We start from the raw sequence: 17,634 nt of genomic DNA on the forward strand, positions 1-17,634 counted from the left end.
TGTTTTGGCATGAAAGTAAAAAGAGGGGCATGAAACGGAGGGAGAGACGGGAGTCTGAATGTGAGCCAACGGGATCTCCGTCTCAGGCCGCTGTCGTCTCTCTGTACCGAGGAATTCTGACTCTTTTCATGCCAGTTGCGATACAGCAAAGTTTAAAAGGTCTAGCGCCGTTTTAATTAATAGTGTGTGTTTAGAATTTTCATTTCAACCCCTTTCATAACTTTTATGTACATACTGTGGGTGTCTGGATGATAACAATAATCACAGAATTTATTTCTGGATTGGAATTTTTGTAGTGTGGTTGTGTCTCTGTGTGTGTGTGGTTGTGTCTGTGTGTGGTTGTGTCTCTGTGTGTGTGTGGTTGTGTCTGTGTGTGGTTGTGTCTCTGTGTGTGTGTGTGGTTGTGTCTGTGTGTGTTGTGTCTCTGTGTGTGTGTGGTTGTGGTCTCTGTGTGTGTGTGGTTGTGTCTGTGTGTGGTTGTGTCTCTGGTGTGTGTGTGGTTGTGTCTCTGTGTGTGTGTGGTTGTGTCTCTGTGTGTGTGTGGTTGTGTCTCTGTGTGTGTGTGGTTGTGTCTCTGTGTGTGTGTGGTTGTGTCTCTGTGTGTGTGTGGTTGTGTCTCTGTGTGTGTCGTGGTTGTGTCTCTGTGTGTGTGTGGTTGTGTCTCTGTGTGTGTGTGGTTGTGTCTGTGTGTGGTTGTGTCTCTGTGTGTGTGTGGTTGTGTCTGTGTGTGGTTGTGTCTCTGTGTGTGTGTGTGGTTGTGTCTCTGTGTGTGTGTGGTTGTGTCTGTGTGTGTGTGTCTGTGTGTGGTTGTGTCTGTGTGTGGTTGTGTCTCTGTGTGTGTGTGGTTGTGTCTCTGTGTGTGTGTGGTTGTGTCTGTGTGTGGTTGTGTCTCTGTGTGTGTGTGGTTGTGTCTGTGTGTGGTTGTGTCTCTGTTGTGTGTGTGGTTGTGTCTGTGTGTGGTTGTGTCTCTGTGTGTGTGTGGTTGTGTCTCTGTGTGTGTGTGGTTGTGTCTGTGTGTGGTTGTGTCTCTGTAGTGTGTGTGGTTGTGTCTGTGTGTGGTTGTGTCTCTGTGTGTGTGTGGTTGTGTCTGTGTGTGGTTGTGTCTCTGTGTGTGTGTGGTTGTGTTCTGTGTGTGGTTGTGTCTCTGTGTGTGTGTGGTTGTGTCTGTGTGTGGTTGTGTCTCTGTGTGTGTGGTTGTGTCTGTGTGTGGTTTGTGTCTGTGTGTGGTTGTGTCTCTGTGTGTGTTGTGGTTGTGTCTGTGTGTGTGGTTGTGTCTCTGTGTAGTGTGTGGTTGTGTCTCTGTGTGTGTGTGGTTGTGTCTCTGTGTGTGTGTGGTTGTGTCTCTGTGTGTGTGTGGTTGTGTCTGTGTGTGGTTGTGTCTCTGTGTGTGTGTGGTTGTGTCTGTGTGTGGTTGTGTCTCTGTGTGGTTGTGTCTGTGTGGTTGTGCCTCTGTGTGTGTGTGGTTGTGTCTGTGTGTGGTTGTGCCTTCTCCAAGTTCCTCCAAACCTCAGTGAGGACTAAACCCTGTGACATTCTCTGCTTGGATTAATTTCAGTTCCCCTTCCCAGAACGCTCCCCTCTGTCAACGACTGATGTTTGTGGATGATTTTGTGGATTGTGGATGAAATTGCCCAGGGGTCCAGATTACTAAAAAGAATAACTTTAATTTTGTTCTTCCCCATTTCATAGTCTGTCTCATGTTTATATTCATGTTCTGTACCGTCTTGCATATGAGTTCAATCATATCAGGATTTTTTTGTTGTTCTTGTAAAGCAGCAGAGCTGCCAAGGTTTAGTCGTGCTCTGTGGTTACATTCACAGATACCTGCTGTGTGTGTGTGTGTGTGTGTGGGTGTGTGTGTGTGTGTATGCCTATATATGTGTATTGTTGTTGTCTATGCGCATGTACGTATAAGAATCTTTACGGAATTCAGTTCAATTCAATTGTAACGTTTGCTTTGATTCATTTGTCCTCTTCTGCATCTCTGGATGCAACCTTCACGGCCCTGGTCACTGAGAGGTCCTCTCCTCTCCTCCCCCTGCCCCTCCAGGGTCAGGCTCAGGAAAACAACTTCACATGCATTTCACTGCCAAGAGGAAGAATATGATTGTTCACTGACTAGGAGCTTGGATATCAGGTGCATTTATTTCCTGGGAATGTGAGGATTACACTGCTGCTGTCAGCAGAACAAATACTTCACATCCAGTCACTGCATATTGGTCCGCCATTAGCAACTTTACACTGGAGCCTCTGCGCATTCTCGGCGATCTGATTGCTTAATTAAAAGCGGTGGACCTTGGCTTATGAACCTATAGCGAGAAACTAATTAAACCTTGATGCTATTTGGTAGAAACATGACGGCCATTCTATCCAACTTCAAGGCTTGGAAGGCTGCTTTAATTTGGGGAAAATCCATAGCTCACCAATCAATACATCCACTTGAACAATAAATAGAAATATGGTCTCCCTTCGAGGCTGCTTCTTCATGGTAGTAATGACTCGGTCCATCACCGAGGACCGTTTTAATGGGTTTGATTCTGTAACATTCTTCCAGGCATCCAGACGACAATGTGATAAAAACAAGGGAAAGCCTGAAAGAATTACTACTATCTAAAAAGCCATTGATTTTCAATTTCTATGGAGGGCAATGGTTTAGAAAAAAAAAACTTATACTCGTTGCAAGAGAGAACCTGTGCCTCTGTTTGAATCACAGTTCTGAAGTCTATCCTCAACTCCCAGAATGCTCAGCCGTGTCACACCTTGTTTGTGTGATTGTCTATGAGGGCTGCAGAGTGGGTCTGTTCTGGGACTTCCTGTCGTGGCTGAAGGGAAACCCAGGCCCAGTGGAGCAGCACACTCCCTCTCCCCTTCTGCTGCTGTGGCAGGGAAGAAAGCCAAGCCCTGGGAAACTACTGACACAATCAAGATCTGGGCAGAAGGAGTGGAGAGAGAGGAGAGGGAGGGGGGGGAAAGGGAGAGGGAGGGGGGGGAGAGGAGAGGGAGGGGGGGAAAGGGAGAGGGAGGGGGGGAGAGGAGAGGAGAGGAAGGGGGGGAAAGGGAGAGGGAGGGGGGGGAGAGGAGAGGAGAGGGAGGGAGGGGGGGGGAAAGGGAGAGGGAGGGGGGGGAGAGGAAGGGAGAGGGAGGGGGGGGAGAGGAGAGGGAGGGGGGGAGAGGAGAGGAAGGGAGAGAGGAGGGGGAGGGAGAGATAGATGGTGAGTGATGGAGGGTGATAGGAGAGGGGAGATGGTGGAGAGTCATAGGAGTAGAACAGGAGAGAGGAGTAGCATTGAACGGAAGGCTTGATAAATCACCCAGAGTGCCAGGGAGGGCTGTGACTCCAGGCTGTGACTCAAACTCCAGCCCTGACTCCCCCCCCCGTGACTCCTGCTATGTGAATATGGAACATGCACAGTGTTTTTTTTGGCCCACGGTGAATTAGTAAGAGGATTCCATGGCTGTTATCTTGGCGTCGGTTCTGCCCTACGGAATAACAATTAGATTTCGTGCTCTTTCGGTTCTTCCGCTGCGCTTGTTTGTTTCTGACGGTGCTTGGCTACCTCTCACCTAACATCGGCTACCTCTGGTCCCGGAGCCAGGTTTCTGTGGTATGTTACTGGGAGTCAGTTGGCTGAGCGGTGAGGGAGTCGGGCTAGTAATCCGAAGGTTGCCAGTTCGATTCCCGGTCATGCCAACTGACGTTGTGTCCTTGGGCAAGGCACTTCACCCTACTTGCCTCGGGGGGAATGTCCCTGTACTTACTGTAAGTCGCTCTGGATAAGAGCGTCTGCTAAATGACTAAATGTAAATGTTACTCTAGTATCAGTTCCTGATATTGTAAACCAGCCGCTCTGTGGTTTACGGAGTCTGGCCCGGTGGCCCGGTAACCCTCCTCCTCAGATGTCCCCTGGTGCTAGGATGGCATGAGGGGGTGGGGTGACCTTGGTGTGATGATGGTAATCACCCCAGCCTGCCTCCACAGGCCCTGGGCTGGGAGAGTGCTCGGTTAACCCCACCTCATGTGGTATCCTGCTCATACCTTGCTCAGCCAGCCACACACACACACACACACACACACACTGACCGACTAGCTAACTGGAAGACACACACGGGCACACACACAAAACGCGCAATATAAACAAACACATAAATATAATTTCACACACAGAAAGAGACACATATTGTACTACCAGTGGCTTGTCTGTGGTTTACAGTGTGACAGCCATTTTGTGACGGTAAGCTCCTCAACTATGATAGTCTTTTCTCAGCTCAGTTTGGTCCTGTCTGATCCAGGTCCTTAAGATCTAATTAAATGAGAATGTGTAATTAAATTCAAGGTTGTTATTCTAAAGCACCTCTGCAGAGGACTAGTAATCATGGCCTTTTTGTTTGGAATGTTTTGGAAATCAGACGTATTTAGCCAAGGTCATCTTTTGTGTCCATTGGCAGGAAAGCAATCGTGACTGAAGACCAGATCAGTCGTGACGGGAATCCAGACACACTGTAACAATAACACCACACACACTATCCAAATATACACCAACTACTCAAGCTTACCACATACACACATTCCCACACAGTCAAACATTTGGTCATGCACACATACAAAGAAAGTTACCAACAAGACAGTCACACTCTTGAGCCATAAAACATTTAAACCACTTAATCACTCAAATTTATCCCTCTCTCACCATATCTATTACACAAACACACACACACCTACACACAAACAGCCGGTCAGAGGTCAGATGTGATTAGGCCATCTGTCATGTGTCGGTGGCTGCTGTGCAGAAGGCTTTTCCTCTTGGACGCTGTGAGGTAAGGTGACTGCGGGGAACTATTGATTTTCCCTCAGGCACCCTGTGCTCCGGGGAAACATAAATATTATCATATTTTTTCCCCGCCTCGCAAATTTGGATGGAGCAGAAGTGATAGAATAAACCAAATCAATCTGGGTACGGACCAAGGGCATGGAGTCTGCGGACTGGACTGTTTTAGCAAAGTGCGAAGTTGATCAATTTGATTGTTCCTCTCAGAGCCTGTGGCTGAGGGAGGAACGGGCTCTGATGCTGTGTGTGTGTGTCTGTGTGTGTCTGTGTGTCTGTCTGTGTGTGTCTGTGTCTGTTTGTGTGTGTCTGTGTGTCTGTCTGTCTGTGTGTGTGTGTGTGTGTGTGTGTCTGTGTGTGTGTGTCTGTGTGTGTCTGTGTGTGTGTGTCTGTGTGTGTCTGTGTCTGTCTGTGTCTGTCTGTGACTGTGTCTGTCTGTGTGCCTGTGTGTGTCTGTGCCTGTGTCTGTCTGTCTGTCTGTGTGTGTCTGTGTGTGTCTGTGCCTGTGTCTGTCTGTGACTGTGCCTGTGTGTGTCTGTGCCTGTGTCTGTCTGTGTGTCTGTGTAGAGGACAGCAGATCAGGGAGGCTGTGGTTGACATCTGTGTTTTGGGAGGATGTTTGTTGACCTTCCTGTCAGCTTCCTGACGGCACTCCGGCACCGTGTCATGACAGCGCCGTGTGATGACACGCAGGTGGACGAGCACTGATCTCAGCGTCTCGTTTCCGTTTGATCTTTCCTGGGTTTCCTCTGGGCTCTCTGTCTGACATTTGAGGACTGGGGTCCTCTGGGGATGAGCAAATGGACTTCAGACGGTTCTTCCAAGCCATTCTCTGGACTAGAGTCTAATCTCTTCTTTCTGCACTGCACCAATGCGGAGGCGGGGGAGACGAAGCGCGGTTGATTGGACGAGGAATGATTGTCGATCATCCCATCCCTCGTGCCAAAAAAAAAATATTACACAAAAAGGGAAGATTTCATCTCCTTTTGCCCCTGAAAGAACAGGGAAGGGCTGCCAGCCGACGAGAGCCTTCATCTCTATCCCAGGTGTTCCATATTTTCTACAAAGTCTTTCCCAGACTGACAGGGCTATTATAGTTGAAATGAGACTTGAAAATGGACGCCACTCAAGTAAATGACCTTTGGAGTTATAGCTACATCAAGTAGATGATAAGGTAGGAGACAAGGAGAGAGATGGCTCTTCTCCAGGCATGACACCTTCTCTCTGCCCCCCCACCTACCCAGTGACAGGACTGGGCACAGGATTCCTGCATGACCCCTGCATGACCCCTGCATGACCCCTGCATGACCCCTGCATGACCCCTGCATGACCCTGTCCTGTCATCAGGTCGGAGCCTCTCCTTATTCATCCACCACACCTCTGCTCTGTGTTAGGGGGGACGGGACCACGTCTGCAGAGCGAGCCGTGCGCACTACGCCACGCTGACCTCACAGGGGTTAGCTTTACGCTAAAGGACTAGGTGGGCATACCGCTTTGGATGTGCTTTTTCTTTTTGTTCACGCCCATCCCGAGGGGAATTTAAAACCGTGTTTTGAGCTTCTGTCATCAAGCGGACGATCCCTTAGTTCCTGGGAGCGTGTGTTGATTTTAGATCAAGTAGATGCTCACCCAGAGACGTCTCTTGCCTCCAACCTTGCTGTTGACTGCAAACACTGGACTGATTAATTAATGTCTTGTTAGACGGTGTCACTTCACTTTACCTGGGCCGATGACACACCAGAGTGCTTCTGATTGGTCTGACTGTGGTTCAACCCCTTCACCCAGCAGTGAAACACAGACCTGCCCCCCGCCTTTGAAGTTTCACCTTCACCTCCTTCTCTCCTCTTTCTTTCTCTGTCTTCGTCTCTCTCTCTCTTGCTCTGCTCTCTCTCTTCCTCCCTCCCTATCTCTCTGTTCTGTCTCTCTCTCCCTATCTCTCCGTTCTGTCTCTCCCTCCCTATCTCTCCCTTCTGTCTCTCCGTCTGTCTCTGTCTCCTCTCACACAAGCATAAACACAAGCTCCAGCACAGAATGTACAATGGTAAAACATGTTGCCCTCTCACTCTCTCACCCACTAACTCACTCCCTTTCTCATCCTTCCCTCCTCCACACTCTCCCTCCCTCCGTATTTGTTCTTGGTAAATAAATCTGATCAGGCATTTCCTAGTTTATTAGCCAGGAGAGGCTGAGGTAGTGTTGTGAGCAGGAGAGTGCTGACCGCAGCACATGTGGGTGCAGGGAGGAGATTTAATGCATACCGGATAGATCGCTATAGAGAGACCGTGCTCAGACACAGCGACCTGAACACAAAACAAAACAATGCTTTTAGAGGATAGCGATAGCCGCTCACTCTAAAAGACACTTTTCGAGCCCCTCGATTTAAGAAGAAACATTTTATTGATCATGCGGTGTGACACACATTTGCTTTGTCACCTGCACTTAAGTTAAGATTATTAACATCTTTTTGGATATGGGAATATTAAGAAATTCATGAAATAAATCTGATAGGGGTGTTATTTGGGAGCTTGAACCTTCGTGGAGTTCAGACAATGGTACAGACACACTTTGAATGTCAAACTGTAAAGGAATCGAACAACCATTAGAGATAATTGGAAATGGACTGCTGACAAGAACTGCATGTTATCCTATTCAAACAAAAAGACCTCTGTCAGCCTCCGAAATGACTGACATTCTTCAGCACTGAGCGGGATTGCCATTTGACTGTAGAGAGTCCTACAAAGTATGTGAATCACATGAATAAATCACCACTCATTGTCCTTGAAGTGCCCCTTCCTGATTCACTTATTGACCGTTCCATCAGGACAGCCTGCTGTACCCATTAATGTTCTGTGTCGTGCATGCTAAGAGTTCCTCGGTACCTGTGTCAGGGCCATGTTGCACACGCTTTAGGAACAGGTTTTTGCTTCAGTCCACTCTAGCCGATGTCCCTGTCTGTTATTCCATCCATGCCAATAATGTCGCCCGGCAAGATACTGAAGTGCTTGAATCTCTGTTCTTCCACTGAACCAGACCATTCCAAAAAGCAACAGCCATTCGCATGCGTGGCAGGGCAGGAGATGTTTCCACATACAGACGAATCTGCGAGGTGTTTGCAGAGGCATGCTTGGCCATATTGTGCCAAGATTAGAGAGATGTTTTCTCTGCTGTGTTCTGCGTTCTGGCCAGGTTGGCTGTTTACTCGCTGTTTCAGATCAACGTCACCTCAGGGTTTTGCGAGGGCCTGGCTGTGGAATCAGGTTCACCAGCAGCTGAAACGTGCAACATTTTTCCGCCGGCTCCTTGGCAGCTTGACCGTTCCTTTGTGCCGTGTTCGATTAGATAGCATTGCAGGAGGAGGTCCATTTTGAACACTGATTCAGGGATTATGGTTTCAAGGTATTTATGCAAGCCTTGGGGTTTTTTTATTTACAAGGGAAGCTTTGCATATCACAATAATTTACTTTCAACAATGCCATGCATGTGTATTAGACCACAGACACACACACTCGAATAGCAGAGGGAAGTTGATGATGCCTCCAGAATTTCGAACAATAAAATATCTGCGCATGAACAGCAAACTGCCAACTCTGTGAGGAAATGAATAATCTGGGACCTCGCGTCTGGGCTCCTGCTGAGTGAGATATCCCTAAATCTCAAATCCCCCACAAGCAGGAGAGAGCAGATGACAGACTTGGTTAGTATTCATATCTAGAGCCCCTTAGCCAAAGCTGTGCTAGCAGGAGGGGGGGGGGGAAGCAACTAGAACACTTCTGTCCTCCCTTTGGATCCTTCCCTCCTTCCTCTGTCACCTCCGGGTCTGCCCCGCACACCCAACCCCCACTCCCCTTCTCACAGCTGGAACGTCCAATCACATCGCATTGCTGATCAGTGCCAGCCATGTGTGGAGACGTCACAGCCCCGGTGTTAACTATGGGGTGGTGTCGTGACAGCCCACCCTGATGCTGCTAGATCAGGAAGGCTGCTGGGGCAGTTCAGTCATCTTAACTGCGTGAACCACCGGAGTTGAAGAGCGAATTCAGAGCCCGGAAGAACAGCTGTTTGCTTGTTTGAAGATGTGCTTGTTAGCCTTTCTAATAAACTGGGAAAAATTGCTTGGAAGATGGTCTTTGAAGACATTTCCAGTCATTAAATTCTGCACTAAAGTAGTAAATGAATCGTCAACTGTCTTACATTTTGGAAGATTTTACGTAGACCTTTATGAAAACCTCTGAGAGCTGTTAATATAAAAATGTTATTCAATTTCTCTGTGCTTCGAAGAGATCAGAGCACGCATAAGGCACAGTGTGTAATTGCTGCGTCTTGGAACCACTAAAACGGGAAACCATGAATCTTTACAAATAGTCAGCTGCAGCATCCACTTCATGAACCTTCAGATCCTCATAAATCCATGTAAAATAGACCCGCAAGTGTCTGAGAGAGGGGGATAAACGACTCGGGAAACACACTTCGATTACCATCTGTCATCCCATGATCATCACTGTAGCTATTGGCTGACAGGGTGCTCTTTAAGGAGCTTTTCATTCTCTCTGGTCCACACTGCAACACACACACAGACACACACACACACCTCACACATATGTTGCACCCACACGCAAACGCATTCCCACACACACATACGTTTGCGTGCCACGCACACAAACACACCCTCGCAGCCACCATATGAATGAAACATGCATTATAAATCTAAGATGGCAACTTCAGAAAACTCTTGTTGTGATTAAAAAGATTATGTTTTGTTTTATCATCCTTCCTGTGAAACGTTTGGTTAAACATGTTGACAAACAATTGATTGAGGTCAAGCTGTCCACTTTCTTATTTGCAGCCACGTTGGAGCTTAAACTGTGAGAACTTTTCAAGGAAAGGGAAGGCGGTTTATTGGCTCTTCACCTTCTCAATGTAATGACCATGTAATGCCACACCAGTACACATTAAGTGATATATTTTTCAGGAAACTCCTTGTCTGGCCATCATTTGCATTAGCGCTGACATTTGTATTAGCAGAGTCGCCACAATGTACCAATCTTTTTATGACTGCAGTCTCTCTTAAAATGGGCATGCAGCCTTTCAATACATATCCCAGATTAGACCTTACTCGTGAATACACTCCTTGATGTTCTTATGTGAAAACTATAGTATCTCATTTTATATATCCCTGTCACATTCATCCCCTTACATAGTTCCAAGTTATCATTTATAGTTTGCCGTGACCATTTGCCTCAGGAATTGCCTACATGATTAGTTTCTTCCTTGATTAATCTGACTTCCTGTTCGCTTTCATCAAACAGAAGCTGAGAGAAACATGCATGGTTTTGAAAGTATATTTATGAATCATAATACTCTGGTACAAGTGAGAGACAGTCTTGGTAGATAGGCCATCCTTGCTCGCCCACTCTGGCGTAAGGAGGTAGTGTTGTGGGAAGGTGTCTGTGGAGTCTGGGATGTGGAGATAATAGTCATGACTGTGGAAGGTCAAGCTTTATGACGACGATGATGATGATTATGATGATGAAGACCTTAGTTTGAACAGTGTTTGCTGTGGGGGAACGTGCTGAACAACGTGTGTTTACTTGTTTCTCTGTGTGTGTGTGTGTGTGTGTGTGTGTGTGAGAGGGAGTGTGGAGTGTGTGGGTCTGTAAGGAGTCAGGTGGCTGAGCGGTTAGGGAAGCGGGCTAGTAATCTGAAGGTTGCCAGTTCGATTCCCGGCTGTGCAAAATGACGTGTCCTTGGGCAAGGCACTTCACCCTACTTGCCTCGGGGAGAATGTCCCTGTACTTACTGTAAGTCGCTCTGGATAAGAGCGTCTGCTAAATGGCTAAATCTAAATCTGAGAGAAACAGAGAGAGAGAAACAGAGAGAGAGAGAAACAGAGAGAGTGAAACAGAGAGAGTGAAACAGAGAGAGAGAAACAGAGAGAGAGAGAGCTTGATATGAAAGGGAGCATGTGAAGGTCAGCTGATTCAGCGCCGCTAGACTCCCACAGACTGGAGGCTTGTCATTGTGGAGTTTTCGGAAATGCTTGGAGGAAGGTGACTTAAGCTGCAGTGTGATGAGTAACCCAGTCTAACCCTGTCTCCTCTCTCTCCCTGTCTCCTTCTCTCTCTCTCCCTCTCTCTCTCTCCCTCTCTCTCTCTCTGTTTCTCTCTCTCACACACACAAATCTCCTCTGATGTAATCCCTGCACCTGGATTGCACTCGTTTCTTTTCACCTCGTTTTCTATATCTCTTTCTTTCTCTCTTTCTTTCTATTCATCCCTCTTTCCCTCTACCCTCTCTGGCTCACTATCTCCTTTTTATTCCTCTACACCCCCCCTCTCCATGTCTCTCTCTCCTCTTCTGCCTATTGTCCTAAAACCCCCCTGTCTCTCTCTCTCCTCCCCTCCTCTTCCTCTCTCCAGGTTCCCTGACGGTGTCCATCACAGACATGCGTGCTCCAGTGGTGGGGGGCTCCGGGGGGGTCTACGCTCTGTGCTCGGCGCATCTGGCCAACGTTGTCATGGTAACAAGTCCCCATCATCATCATCATCATCGCCTCCATTGTGACGCTTGATAACAGTATCAGTGGAAGGACGCAATGTCAGAGCCGTCCCCTCAGAGACGGAGCTACTACGCTTCATCCTACAGTCCTTCTGGTTTTATTTCCTCTCTCGCTACGTTCAGAGAAACACTTTTCGAACCTCAGCAGGTGTGAGTGGGATGTGGTTTGGTTGAAAGACCACACAGCGCCATGGGTCTATATTGATATGATGAGATAAGGATTTTCATAGCCGGCTAACAAGCACTCTTTGGAAGAGAGCCATGGAAAATTCCAAGACCTCCATGACCTCAACATGATGTGTCGACAAAAAAAAGCTTTAGTAGCAGATGAGTGGGTAACTCAAGTTAAGATTCTGACTGAGGCTATGGAACCACACCTTTTCAGTTTCAAACATTGTTCAGACTATTGTCATTCTTCTCTCTTTACATCCCTTTGGAGCTGTTATACACAGCCATCCTCTTTAGTCTCATGTTGCTGTCTTGTTTAGAAGTGCAACATTTCAATCCACACAGGGATAGTACAAGCTGAGAAAATGTCCTTCAATACTCCCTGAGAAATTGGTCTGTGAAATGTCTGCACATCCAAAATACAAGATGTGCGATCACACACTACGCATGTGTACATGTTGTGCGAAAATTCATGCATGCGTGTGTGTTTGTGAGAAAATGTGTCTGTGTGTGCAAGTGTGTTTGAGTGCCTTGGTTAGCAGGTTTGAATATGAAATGTCTCAACACATTCTGTCAAGAAGATTCAGTCCTGTGTGAGATCTGATGAATCATTGTCACTAGCATAGACCTTCTCTAAGGCCAAAGGAGATGCCAGTTAACATATGAATCAGAATGGATCAACTGGCCCAAAAGCAAGCATCCCCAACGTTGACGTACGCTTGTGACAAACCCAAAGACACGTTCTTTTTTTCGTGCTCTTTGTGTCGTTGTTTTTCAAAAGCATGTTCTCCTTCTGCTCTGGCGAGTTTAGATTTTTAGTTTGAAGAATGGCTTCCTGGACAAAACACCCTCAGCAAACCATCGCTTTTGACTGTCATGAAGCTTTATCGACAAACAGTTTTTAATCTGCAGGTTTTGTCTGGGGAGTATCTCTTCAGTTCCATTAGCTGCGTAGCCTGCCTCCCTGTCCCTCTCTGAGGGACCTGAGCAGATACTTTACTTTACAGTCAGACTCATTTTTCATGGGAAACATAGTGTTATCTACTCAACCAGGTTGAAATGAATTCCCCATTTTATCTGCGCCGCTGCCAGGCTTCATGTGAGTGTTTTTGCAGGAGAAAGTGAGTGTGTGCGTACGCCAGAGGCGTAGCCACGGGTAGGCCTGGGTAGGCATAGGCCTACCCAATTTGTTCTAAGGCCTACCCAAAAACGAAAATATCTCCGAAAAATTATGCACCGGGTGCACATCACAAAGTAAATTAGTAAAAAAAAAACTAAAAAGATGCCTATCCATATTTTTCTAGGTCTAGCCCAAAATATTTTTCTGGCTACGCCCCTGGTGTATGCCTTAGTGCTGTGCGTTCATCATATTCCTCTCCTTCGATACCAAAGCACACTCAAGTTCAGATTTCACATTCCAAGGCTCTTAAAAGCCAGCGATGAAAGTGTGTCCAGAAAGAAAGAAAAAACAAAGCTTTCATTGCCGATAAATATAGGGGGTGTAGCTTTGTACCATCTGGTGAGCCGTGTCATATCCTGCTCTCTGCAGCGGCTAGCACACGATCCGTAAGAAGCATTAACAAGTGTGCACACATCTCCTGACCCTAAGGGTCAGATGGCTGAGTGGTTAGGGAATCAGGCTGCCAATCAGAAGGTTGCCGGTTTGATTCCCGGCCGTGCAAAATGACGTGTCCCTGGGCAAAGCACTTCACTCTACTTGCCTCGGGGGGAATGTCCCTGTACTTACTGTAAGTCGCTCTGGATAAGAGAGTCTGCTAAATGACTAAATGTAAAGGTATGGGCTTCTGTCAAAAGCTAGGGGTGTGAAAGTAAAGCTCACATTCAAAACACACAAACTCACTAGAGTGTTTAGGTTTATACAGCCTCTCACTCTGATTCGTTGATATCTCCTTCTTCTGACACCTTCATTTATTTGTGGGAATTATTGCACTTTTAAGGGACCTGTTTTTCCCCTGCCATAAAAAACATATGGCTGGTGAATGGTTCATACAATAAAAGTCCTTCTTTATTGACTTTCTTTCTGCATTTTCCATCTTCCATACCTGGCACTCAGCTTCCACCGTGGGGAGAAAAACAATAATGCTCCCATCCCCACAGTGCAGATGACTAAGGAAAAGCAACCTGATTGATGCAATTATTCATCACTGCAAATGAACGTGTTATTTCAAAGCCAGGGCCATATTAGTTTTTATCTTGGGAGAATCACATGCGATTTTATTGACCGGTTCTCACCCTCCGTTAAGACATCTTAGCCCAGATTAATAGAATGCCACTGAGGTGGAACCAGGCTCAGGTCCTGTAAGGTGTGAGCTGTGAATATGCTGGTATTTGGACCTCATGTCTCTACCCGTGTGTTCTAGAACCTCATGTCTCTCCCCGTGTGTTCTAGAACCTCATGTCTCTCCCCGTGTGTTCTAGAACTGGGCAGGGATGCGGTGTCCATACAAGCTCCTGCGAATGATTCTGGCGTTGGTGTGCAGTAAGTTCACTTCTTTTCTCTGCTCTCAAAGACCTTCACAGTACAGATGTGGTGTTTGTGTGTTTTACTAGGATCAAATAAATGATGTTCCTTTGAAGAGATTCCCCCACCAATGAAACGTTTCGCTTTGTGTCATCTGCAGTTGATGTTAATGCACTTGCACGTTGTCTAATTGACTTACGTGGTCTAAAAATGAGCGGGATTATTAGTTCTTTGTGTAGGCATTTTAATGTGTGGGGGTGAGTGACTGGCTGGTTACAAATATGCAGTGTTGTTTTCTAAGGATGTTAGTCATACTCTGTGGCCTTTTACACCACATGGGGCTAACTCACCCTCCCATCTGGCCAGTGCATCACTCTATCATGCCTTAGCCTCATCTAGAACACTTTAGAGCAGCTCTCTCCCACGCAAACCTAGTCAACGAGGCCTCTACTTACGCAACGTAAGTAGAGGCCTCGCAATAATCCTAGCTTTAGTCCTCCGCTATGACTGGAATCCCCACTTGACTCTTCGTACTCTTTCACTCCCACATCCCCTCTAATCCCTCCACGTCCTCCGACGCCGTGCTGAGCGTGTTCCCCTCCCTGCTCTTCTCTCCTTGTCTGCGTCGCAGTGAGTTCGGAGGTGGGCCGGGCCGTGTGGCTGCGATTCTCTCCGCCCCTGCCTTCCTCGGGGCCCCAGCCCAGCTTCATGGCCCACCTGTCAGGGGCGGTGGTGGGCATCAGCATGGGCCTGCTCATCCTGCGCAGCTACGAGGAGAGCCTGCAGAAGCAGTGCTCCTGGTGGGTTATCGTCTTCTCCTTCATCACCTTCCTCCTCTTCGCCATCTTCTGGAACATCTTCGCCTACGAGCTGCTGGGGGTGCAGATCCCGCCCCCTCCCTGAAGAAGGCCGTCCCACTCCATCCACATTGCTCCGCCCCCTTGTCTCCATCCACGTTCCTCCGCCCCCTTGTCTCCATCCACGTTGCTCCACCCCCTTGTCTCCATCCACGTTGCTCCACCCCCTTGTCTCCATCCACGTTGCTCCGGCCCCTTGTCTCCATCCACGTTGCTCCGCCCCCTTGTCTCCATCCACATTGCTCCGCCCCCTTGTCTCCATCCACGTTGCTCCGCCCCCATGTCTCCATCCACGTTGCTCCGCCCCCTTGTCTCCATCCCCGTTGCTCCGCCCCCTTGTAATTCCCTTTCCACTGAGCATTGACAGCGCGATGCCCCCTTTATCACTCAACCACTCTCAACTGCCACCGCCTTCCCGCACACAAAACATTCACAACACGGTAAAACATTGAATTTCAACTTGTACAGAACAAGAATTTTTCCTTTTTCCCACCATTCAAAAAAAGGATGATCAAAGAGTTCCAAGAAAGACACCTGTCATTAGAAAAAGGATTACCGTAGCAACAAGTCCAGGTGAAGGCTCCTCCCTGAGTTGCCGTGTAAAAAGTCTCACCACATTTAAATGTTGTAAACATCATCAAGCCTCATAAACCTCGAGGTCAAACCCGTGACAGAGACTTCCCCCATCATGCTCTCTGATGTGTGCAGAGTCAGTTTGCCATCCCCGAGGGACCCTTAGTGTTTATGGTTTTCAGTTACCTGAAGAGTTCTAGTTCTGCTAGTCTTCATATACCATAACACTAAATCTAACCTGCACTGTGGGTAACAAGAAAAGGTATTATATATTAGAAGCAGAGAAGAAGTTGGGAGATATGTGAGTGGAAAGGACAGAGATGTAGGGGCAAAAAAAGAAAGGGGATTTTTTTTTTTTTTATTGCCCCAAGTGCTTCAGCAGGCTAGCATAATCTGCAACAGTGCCAGCCAGTGAGATGCTAGTCATTAGCCAGTAGCCTGCTAGTCGTTAGCCAGTAGCCTGCTAGTCATTAGCCAGTAGCCTGCTATTCATTAGCTACTAACCTGCTAGTCACTAACCTGTTAGCCACATACCTGCTGTCAATTAGCTTCTAACCTGCTATCTGCTAGCTGCTAGTCATTAGCCACTACTAGCCCACGATCCATTAACTACTAACCTGCTGGCCACTAGCCTGCTAATGCACCATGCTAGCACATCTTTTACCTCATTGTCATCAACGGATAATGCTGAGCTGAGTTCTGTCAACACTCTGGACACAACTTGTAAGTAGCTGCTTCAGTTACGCCATTTTTAAGAACCACTGCCGACTTATGTAAGTCAGGCCAGGAAAAAAAACAAAGAGAGACATACATGGGACGCTATTCTCAATCCAACAGGCCCAACTAACCGGGGATGGCAAGGACGTGTCAGCATCTTCCTTCGACCTTTGACCTCCGACCTTTGTGTCCTAGCAGACATTGGGGTCTGGCAAAAAAGACCAGTCTATACCTCAGTGTCTCAATCTTAGGGACTGTATACTTTTGTAAAGGAATGTACCTATAAAAAGGAGTGTTAACCTTTCTGGGGGGGTTTCTTGATAGTGGATGTGTATATGTTCATAATTAAGAAAATATTTATTTTTTATTGTTTTTCCTTATAAAAGAAAATGTTTCAAATGGTGCAGGCTTAATGCTATGATTGTTGTTCTTCTGATTAGTTACTACAGCTTATATAGCTTTCATCCTCAGAACGTAATCTCTGTGCAGAAATCCCTGGTCATTACGATAAAACACAAATGACTGAAGTTCGCTTGACTTTATAAATCTTAGTGCTTTACAGTAAAAGCCATAGAAGAACCAACTCAACGGCTGAGGTGAAAATTGTATTATGTGGAAAAAATCCGCTGATTGCTAGTAGGCCTATGCATCAGTGAACGTTTGTCCTTCAATAAGGGTATATGGTCTGAAACGAGACTGATGATACAGGATAAAAAAGCCAAATTATTGTTTCTGCAAGTACACGCCTGCAAAACTGTAGTCTGTCTCTCAGAAGGCAAATTACTGTTTTTTTTCATGTAGTGAGATACATCTTTACAACTGGGCTGCTAGATATTTAGCCACAGCTGCACGACACAGTTGCCAGATTCCATGTCCTTCCCTGTCTTTTGGTAGGTGACAAATACTTTGGAGTGACTTGCCACAAATGATCTCATAGACTAAATGAATGACTTTTTGACTACGTTTGAAATTCCTCAACTGATACTAAATCTTCTCTTTTTTCTTTGAAGTTTCAATTCGTAAAATAAGCTTTGGAAAAGTTATTAATTCTCAGTATTTACATTTGGTCGAAAACATTATCCTTTTCACAAAAACAAAAGCCATCCAGTGAAAAAACGAATTTGAGAACTTCGTTTATTGAATTATGTTAGCCTCATGCATGAGGGAATTAATTCCGTGGTATGATAATAAAAAATGTGTTGGGGTCGATAAAAAGTCTAGCAGTGAACAACTGCTATGTTTTTATAAAATCCCAAATTAAGGAACTCCAATATGAATGACTTGGGGGGGGGGGGGGGGGTGATGGAAAGCAACAGTGAACAAGCTCCCCTCTCCTCATCCAATTAAAGATAGAACACACTCCGGGTCTAATCTAATGACGGAGCAAAGCGTGCCGGCTACCTTTGTTATCCTCACAGAATAACGCGGGCCCAAGTCTCAGTATTCATGAAGATGTTTG

The 17,634-nt window shown here is 46.7% G+C and overlaps 1 protein-coding gene across 1 annotated transcript in view; it reads left to right on the plus strand.

Moving 5' to 3' along the window:
• rhbdl1 (rhomboid, veinlet-like 1 (Drosophila)) overlaps window positions 1–14,931 on the plus strand; it is a 33,906-nt gene extending 18,975 nt beyond the window's left edge. The window contains 3 exon segments of the mRNA XM_067245361.1: window positions 11,240–11,340; window positions 13,986–14,046; window positions 14,660–14,931. Coding sequence (XP_067101462.1) covers window positions 11,240–11,340; window positions 13,986–14,046; window positions 14,660–14,931 — 434 coding nt within the window.
• The last annotated feature ends 2,703 nt before the right edge of the window (window positions 14,932–17,634 follow it).

Source organism: Osmerus mordax, chromosome 10 (assembly GCF_038355195.1).
Source record: "Osmerus mordax isolate fOsmMor3 chromosome 10, fOsmMor3.pri, whole genome shotgun sequence".
In the NCBI taxonomy this organism is placed as follows: Eukaryota; Metazoa; Chordata; class Actinopteri; order Osmeriformes; family Osmeridae; genus Osmerus; species Osmerus mordax.